This window comes from Leucopleurus acutus (assembly GCF_964270905.1).
Source record: "Leucopleurus acutus genome assembly, chromosome: 5".
NCBI lineage: Eukaryota > Metazoa > Chordata > Mammalia > Artiodactyla > Delphinidae > Leucopleurus > Leucopleurus acutus.
In genome coordinates this window covers 73,681,860-73,690,534 of record NC_139147.1, presented here as the reverse complement: position 1 = coordinate 73,690,534, position 8,675 = coordinate 73,681,860, and the positions used below count along the sequence as shown (strand labels likewise).

The following is an 8,675-nucleotide window of genomic DNA, read 5'->3' as shown; positions in this document are numbered from 1 at the left end:
AACTACTGAAGCCCGTGCACCCAGAGCCCATGCTCGGCAATAAGAGAAGCCACCGCAATGAGAAGCCCGCGCACTGCAACAGTAGCTCCTCACTTGCTGCAACCAGAGAAAGCCTGCACGCAGCCACAAAGACCCAACACAGCCAATAAATAAGTAAGTAAGCAAGTAAGTAAGATTGCCGTCTCTCAAAAACCACTAAAAAATAATTGGTAGCAATAAATAGGAAATCAAGTCCCTAAGCGGACAGACCTGTTCTGTCAGAGCTGAGAGTTAGGAGAGACGTGTGTTCCGTTTCATCAGGGGATGATGTAGGCGGACAGTTGGGGTAAGCAGATGAGAAGGGATGCGGTGGTGGGTTTTGCTCCCAGAATTAGACCGGCCTGTCAATACCTGAAATGAAATAATTCTCCATTTTGAGCCCAATATAACCTTCTCAGATGTGTTCCCCCTTAGGCCCCAGAGACCCACTGTGAGCACACTTACTAGCTTAATCATGTGGGGAGGCAGACTCTGAACGACATTGACCACACTCTTGATTCAGATCCTTCAGGTAGCTGGAAACTGTGATCAGAGAGCAAACAACATAAATCATTGTGTTCTCAAAGATTATTTATTAGCTATTCTCACTCACGGTGGAAAAAAATAAAATAAATGAAGTTGAATTAAAATAAGATGAAAATCCAATAATACTTCTTTCCCGAGGACCCCAGGTGGATTATACAAAATGGACCAATAGAGGCTTCGTATTTGTAGCTCACTTACAGGAGAACTCATTAAAGCAGAAATCAAGTAATGACAGCCTAATTTCTTGTAAGGTATAGGGTCTGACCTGGTGCGATAAAGTCACACGGATGATTCTTCCAAATAAAGAGACTAGAATGCTTATAAGTCTAAGAGCGACACCCCTTCCAAGCTGCACGGTTACACTAGGGCACTGCTGGGCTCCTCTTTGGAATGAGTCTTCCCAATCCAGACAATTCCATCACCTGTCCTTGCGGGTGGCCAGTCTCTTTGATGGCAGATTTGATTTCAGAGCAGAGTCTGGTCACCTGGAGCTGGATCAGATGAATAAGGGATAATGAGGTTCTGTGATGCAGTTGGGAGGTAAATGCTGTGAAGGTTAAAATAATGAGACCAGTTTTCTTACGTGGGCCACAGGTGCTGTTGAGGGCCCTCCCCAAAGAGGTGGGATCTTTACATCTCCACCAGGCGCCACGAGCATCGTGAGACTAACCACACAGCCTCCTAGGACGCGCGTGTGGAAGGCCAGCATTCCTTTGGATGCTTAAACTCTGGGCTGGTTGTTAAAACCCTGGCTCACGCATTTAGAGCTCACTGGGAGCTACAGCAGTACTGTTTGCTCTGTCTCGCCTGTCGATTTAAAATAAGTTTATATTTGGTCTAAGAAAGCCCAGTTCTTAAAAGGATTTCCATTCTTTGGGGGCTGAAGGCAAGAGGCACCGTTTTGTTTTTCTTCCTTCTTTTCAGATGCTCGCTTCCCAGCCCACCGGAAGAGGTCTATGTGTTTGTCCTTCATGACGCCTGGTCCTTGGAGGCAGAGGGTCCAGAGCACCAGTGGGGGCAAAGGGTCCAGTCGTCATGGGATGGCTTCAGGACAGCAATGCGTGCTGGGAGAGCTGCAGCACCTGATCACAAGGACGTCCTTGCCGTGTCTCTCTAGGAGTTCAGACACTGCCCCAGGCCTGTCCGAGAGGCGCCCCTCTCCTTCCCCAGATCGGGCGAGGAGGTGCCTAGGCCTCTGGGATAGGGGTGTTGCAATTCCCATGGTAGATCCTGACGTGGCCCTCACACCGGAAGTAGGCATCGAAGACGTCGCTGTAGCCATGGTCCCTCCACCAGGTGCAAAGCTGCCGGTTCCAGGTACAGTCCAGCACGTGGAAGAGCTCAGGGTGCTCCATGCCTATCATGGTGAAGAAGTCCTGGTCCCCGAGGTGACCCCGGAAGTGGTACTTGTCGGCCAGCTGCTGCACCTGTGCTGGCTCCAGCAGGCGGCCGTACAGTGGGGACTGGCGCATGGCCTCCAGGTTGAGCAGCATCACCCCGCTGTTGAAGCCGGGGAGCCCCTCAGGGGGAGGGCCCCCGACCCGGGTCTTGGGGTTCTCATGACGGAACTGCCAGAATGTGTGCCTGGGAAGGGGAAAGAGAACAGATTTAGCCTGACGTGTGTGTGTGTGTGTGTGGGAACAGTCTGCCAGTCCTGTTCCTCTGGGTCCTCACAACCACCCAGGAGGGAGGTTCCATTTTCACTCGTTTTACAGCTACAAGGACTGAGACATTCTGAGGCTCAGAAGCTGTATCACACTGCCAGCAAGAGGCAGAGCCGGTCTGAGTCTCCCAAGTCCAAGCCTCACGTTCTTCCCACCACCCTCAGGATGACATCATCATCTCCATCAATCACATCTGTACAGACTTCGTGAGCACCAGGCACTACATCCTATGAGACGGGTGTTCTCAGAGGCAATATGTCACCTCACGCCTGAGGAAACTGCACAGAGAGGTTCAGAGACTTCCCCAAAGCCACACAATCAGCAAATAGCACAAGCAGGGACTCAACCCAGGCATCCGGCTCCAGCGTCCACCTCTGAGGTTAGTAACAATCTAGGTGGAACTTTCCACCCCCTTGTTTTTGTCTGTGATCTTGAAAAGGAGAGGAGAGAGAAAAGTTGGGAAACAGTTCTGAATGGTGATCAGGTAAAGACATAGGGAGCTAAACACAGGCTGAATCAAAATCATTTTTTTGCTTCAGAACAAGTCTCATTCATTAAAACCCCATGCCTAGCATTTCTGAAACAGCTCAGGTCCACCGGTGGGTCAAGTGAAAGTGGCTATGGGACAGCCAAGTAGAATTATAGCAATTTTAGAGAGCAGGTCCACTCAATTTCAGTTTCTCTCTAGGCAGATTTAGAAATCTGCTCTAAGTCCACTGGATGTTAGAGCCAAGGGGCCCCTCCTAGGTCCTTTATCCAGATGTTTCCATCTGGAGACAGGAAGTCAGATCCAGAAACCTCCCCGTGGGTGACAAGGTTAGAGCATGAGCCATTCTGTTCTCTAGCCTCTTTAACAGCAAGTTCCTGCACAGGAAGGGGCAAAGAGAGACCCAGGCTCCATTCCTGCAGAGATGCCGTCACAGCAGAGTGGCCTTCGACTTGGAGGAAGGAGGAAAGACGGAGGACCCTCTGTCGTGGGCAAGGGCAGGAGTGGGCTGGGGCGTGTCCTGCATCAGGCTCCATCCCACCTGTTTTACCAGCTTTGCCTCTTCCCTAGAGTCCGTAGGATGGGGATGCAGCATAGCAAAACCAGCTCTGCCCCCGGCCTGGAAATGCCACCCTCTGGCCTCCCACAGAGCAGCTTCCCGACCAACGACAGGGAGGAGCTGTGCAGTGAAGTGGGCAGTGCAGGGGAAAGAAAACCAGAGGCCTGACCCGGGGTGGGCCACCCTGATGCATTTTCCAGTTCAACACATTTCTCCAGGTCTGGGAATAGAGAAAGCTTCCTTGAGGTCTCGCATATCACAAGGGGGCCGAGAGTTTGCTCCTGGCTAGGGTAAAGCATTCCATTTGGACATTCTTACAAGTGGAATACACAGGTTCATTGTCTGAATTTCACCGTAATTGGACTGTGAGTGGAACAGAGCTCTGGTGCCTACTTGGTGATAACAACCTTGGCAAAAATAAGCTTCCAAAGCAAACGGAGATGCTAGATCTTTCTAGCCACTAAAGCCTGCAGTGATGGGATCATAGCAGGGTTAGAATGCCGTTTGACAACTGTTAGTTCATTTTACCATATTTCTTCCAAATAGTTAATTTCAGGAACAGGTTGCAAACCAGCTAAAATTCTACCAAATAGACCTGGGCTACCACAGCATGGTAGAGGAGGGACCCTCAAACCAGGCGAGGTTTTGTTTTTTTTTTTTTTCCACTATTCTAGTTGGAAATTTTATTACCCCGCTCTCAGTAACTGATAGAGCAACTAGACAAAGGATGTGGAAGATCTGAATAAAGCTATCAACCAACTTGACCTAGTCGACATCTGTGGAACTCTCTAATTCTTTTCTCCTGCAAATGGAACATTCACCAAGATAGACCATACGCTGGAGGACAAAACAAGTCTCAGTACATTGAAAAAAGTTAAAAGTCACATAAAGAATGCTCCCTAACCAAAATGGAACTGCACTTGAAATAAACTAGATAGAGAAAATTTCTAAATATTTAGAAATTAAGCAACACACCTTTAAAACAATCCACTGGCCAAAGAAGAAATCATAAGGAAAATCAAAGTATTGCAAATTGAATGAATAGTCATGTACCCTTTCATTTTCAAAAGCAGGTGACCAGCTGTCCTAGTCTCAGGCAAACCTGGACGGTTGGTCATCCATTGAAATGTTTGGGTTCAGACGACAAGTTATGTGTCACCTTAGGCACAGGGCTTCTCGCTCCCGCTATCATTTTTAAGGGGAGGGCTGTTCTATTGCCAAAGCACTGGATTCATTCTCCAGAGAGGAGAGACCCGGGGGAAAGGAGAAGATGGCAGCAAAGAGGCAGCGTCGGTGCTCGTGGAGCCCCTGGACACCTCATGCCCCATCAAGCCCACCGGTCCTTCTGTACTTCCCCCACGGTCTGTCTTCCCCTCCCAGAGGACGGGCGGGGGAACGTGGCACGGGCTGGTGGTGTGGGCGCGGCGGCCACGTCTGTGAGGTCCCCCAGCACCGCCATCGCCTCTGCCTGCTCAGCACCTGGCACAGTAGCGCCTCAGGAACCATGAAGTGATGACAAGGACTGAGGAAAAGGTCAGTGCAGCTCAGGCTACATGGCCTTCGATGTCACCTGGCACCAGGGGCAGGAAGAGGTCAGGACAGTTGCCGCTGCCGAGAAAAAACCTGCTGCTTCTCTGAGCCCTGGATCCACCGCTGCCAGGTCTACTTTGGGGGAGAGGAACAGGGACCCACGAGAGGGTGCTCAGATGTTTGAGAAAGGTTCAGAAGGGTTTCAACCCTTGAGCAAGCTGGGAGCAGAGGGGCCATCGGCAGCCCCGGGACGCCCTTACCAACCTCAGCAGGGAAGCTCCCCCAGCTCTTCTTGTCTACACAAGAGTGACCTGGCACCAGACTTGCTGGGCTCCGGAGGGCAGGGCCAGAGGCAGAGAGGTAGGTGGAATCCTTCCAGGCGGAGACCATGACCTAGGTGGCTCTTAGGGAACGTGCTGCCTAGGACCCCTGCTTAATCAAGACATAAGAGGCATTTTACAACAAAGAGCCAGAAAGAACCACGTCTGGGACATCAGTACATTATGATTTGTAAGGAGAAGCCAGGGAGGGAAAGGAAATTGGAAATGCAAGCTGCCTGGGGTGTCTGAAGCAGAAACACAGCCTGAAAATGAACCAACGATTCTCTAAGGACAAAATTACTGCCGTTATTTAAAGTGTTCCTACTACCCCAAGACGCACCCAGAAAAACCGAGCAGCTGCCTAGGGGAATGGTGGGTTTCTCAGGCTTCCACGGCAGCTGGTCCTTGTGGAGGAGCTGTGCTAGGCTTGGGGTAGAGAGTGATAGAGGGACGTGGAAGGGATGAGAACTCACGTTAGGGCCTCTGATCCCACATGGAGCGGCCTAACGGGGCGGGGTCCCCACTTCCACAGCCGCGGCAGCACGTGCGGGCTGCAAAGCCCTCTTACAGTTCTCTACCTCACTCCTCTCCCAGCAGTGCAGGGACATTGTTGCCTGCATTTTGACAGAGGGAACAGAGGCCCTCGGTTGTGAGGGGCAGGGCCCCGACTCGGATCCAGGGCCTCTGACCTCCAAGGTCCCTTTAATCTCTGACTACTTCAGATTCCACCACAGGCTAATGTTCCAAGGAGCAGCACTTGGATTCCAATATTATTTCTGACTTTGGTTGGCAGACCCCAAGGCCACGGGTGCTGGGGACCAGGCCATCAGGTGAGGCAGCCGCTGCTGGCTTGGAGGGTGGTGGTCAGAGAGCACCCCAGACCCTTGCCTTCCTCACGGGGCCTGGGCTGACCACGTATATTCACAGGGCACTGCCAGTAGCACGTGCTGAGGCTGCAGGAAACGTCTGTATGAATGAAGGAATCCCATTCTGAGAGCTTCCAGAAGTTTCTCAGATTAACCTCCATGGCCACAGCCCAGCCATGTGGTGCTAATTGTTTCATTTGGGCCTGTGTGCAGTCTTGTTCCCACCCCCATGGTCCCCTGGAGACCCACACTAGAGGGGATAAGGTTTCTTCCCCCTTAGAAATAAACTTAACTGTAAAACGAGGCCTAGTGCAGATGGTCCGTTGTAAATACCGAGTCCTTCCAGAGGTCGACGAGGCTTGCTGGGAGAGCACAAGTGAGGAGCCTTCAAGCACATTCTACTAGTTATGGGTGATGCATTTTCTAATTTTTTTATATCGAATACATCCTAATTAATAATCATAAAAAGGACTATTAAAAGCTAGTGGACTAGTTCTAGTGAGGAAAACCCATCCTTACAGGAAGGGGTGTTTGAAGTATTATAGTTTTGAAAAAGCAGAGCCATCTCCTCCCTCCGGTCTTTTCTCTGATGATCATTGCTAAGGTCACTCCAAAAAGGCTCTCAACCAGAGGCCCTGGCTGAGAACCTAAAGCTCACGTTCTCCAGAAAAGGACTCACGTTGCCGTGAATCGTCCCTTCCTCCTCCCCACACACCACCCCAAATCACAGACTCTCTTGCCTCCCTGTTTCTTCATGATTTTTTTCTCCTGGGTTGGCCTTTCGCAGCTCCTAAGGCTCAGTTTTCTACTTTCACTTCCAAGAGGGGAGAAGCAAAGATGGGAACACACACTGGGCCCAGGCAGTCTGCACAACACCCCCCAGGAAGGTTCTGGAAGCCTGTGCCGACTCAGGTTGAGTTCAAGCCGTAGGTTCTCAGGCTGAGAAGGCCCTGTTGTAGGTCTGGGATTCACAAGGACGGCCTCACACGCGGCACATCTCACCATGCCTCACCCCTTGAGTGTGCCTCAGAGTCAAGGGCAAAGTCTCTAAGGAGCAAGGGAGGCCGGCCTCTACCCGGGGAAAGCTCGCCGTCTAATCAGCAAAGACTGGAATCAGGAAACACTACTTCCCTCATGCCCGTGCTTGTGTACCAGGCCCAATCAGCTCTTGTTTGACTTGGAAGGGACCCTGTTTTCCAGTCGTCCGAGAGGAAAGGCCAGGAGTGAAGAGCCATGCTCAGAGGCAGCCCAGCGTTCCACCCAGCCCCGGTCCTGCGAGGTGACGGGACAGTTCTAGGGGATGATTTCACAGCAGCGGCACTGTCTCTCCATCCTGCCTTGGGCTGAGGCTGAGGTTCTGCGCGACGGGCGCTGACCCTTCATTCTCTAGGTATCCAACTGGAGAGGGCGTGGACCGCGTGGGGCTGTGGGCCCCGCGAAGCTTTAAACTGCCTGTTGCCCTAGGGCATTTCTTACCACCGAGAGTCACAGCTGACCCTTGTTAGGATCTCCTGCTGGCAAGGCCTGAAGCAGGGAGGTCTCTGACTCCGCTGGTCAGAGAGGGTAAGAAATGTTCCCAAAGTCACACAGGTTATCTATCAGTGGTAGGACTGACAGGGGCCCCTCATCGGCACTGGTCAGTCAGCAGAGAGATGCCCAAAAGTCCACTCTCCCGTGTCTCCTAGTTCTTCATGAGACGAACAGGAAGAACAGAGAGCACACTGAACTGAGAAGATCAATTGCCGATCACTCAGCTATTTAACAGACCCAACCCATACGGAGGTGAGTGGAACATCCCTGCCCTCAGGAAACAGGCAGTGCAGCGTGGAGCTGAGACCTGGGTGTGAACACACCAGCGGTGGTGGTCCTGGGGTGGGGCTGGGGGGCTGCGCCTGGACCCTGGACGCCTGGGCTAGGGACCAGTGGGGTGAGCCCCTGGGCCTCTCAGGGCCTTGGTTTGCTCAGCGGTCGCGTAGGGATGGGGATGAGACACCCCTTAGGGCCGTCCTGGACTCCAGGAGCAAACACATGCCAGACCCTGCCCAGCGCCAGGCCCCTAGGAGTGGTCGTGGCCGTCACCATGGGTGCTCAGCCACCGAAGGCAGACGCCCTTCCTGCCCAGGCTCTTCTCAGGGTGTGGTGGTATCTCAGGGACCAGCCCTCGTCCACCAGCCAGGCGTCTGCAGGTTTTTGTTTAGACACGGCTTCCTGCTCCAGGGAGTCTGGAATGACTGTCTGTCTCGTTACCAAAGCAGCACCGGCTATGATCTGTCCACCTCTGTGGGACTCTGAAACCTGGCAGAGCACTGGAATCATGGAGCGTGAACACCCCTGCTGGCAAGGCTCTGACCTGCTGCAGGACAGCTCTCCTAACGCCCCCAGTCCTCCTTTGCTCTGGAGCCCTATGGGCGGCTTCAGTGGACCTGAGGCCTCCCCTGGCACAGCACCACCAGGGCGCCAGCTGCTCCCCCGTGCCCTCAGGAGGGGTGGGATGCCCCTTCCTAAAGCATCCATCCCCATCCCTGGCCCGCCGGCCGGACGTCTCGGCTTTCCTCCCACACCTGCTGTCCCAGAGCTGTGAACAGGTGGGTGGGGCTGGGGAACCCATCACCACTCAATCTGACAAATGGCTGTAGAGCACTGAGGTGCCGGCACTGGGCTGGGCCCTGGAGGGCTGCATGGCAA

At 52.8% G+C, this 8,675-nt stretch overlaps 1 protein-coding gene across 1 annotated transcript in view; it reads right to left on the bottom strand.

Moving 5' to 3' along the window:
* Positions 1 to 540: 540 nt before the first annotated feature.
* The window catches only part of XXYLT1 (xyloside xylosyltransferase 1), a gene marked incomplete at its 5' end in the record, with an annotated part of 190,369 nt that continues 182,234 nt past the window's right edge, over positions 541 to 8,675 (bottom strand). Inside the window, one exon of the mRNA XM_082839794.1 lies at positions 541 to 2,148. Coding sequence (XP_082695920.1) covers positions 1,752 to 2,148 — 397 coding nt within the window. The 3' untranslated portion in view covers positions 541 to 1,751. The remainder of the gene's footprint in view (positions 2,149 to 8,675) is intronic.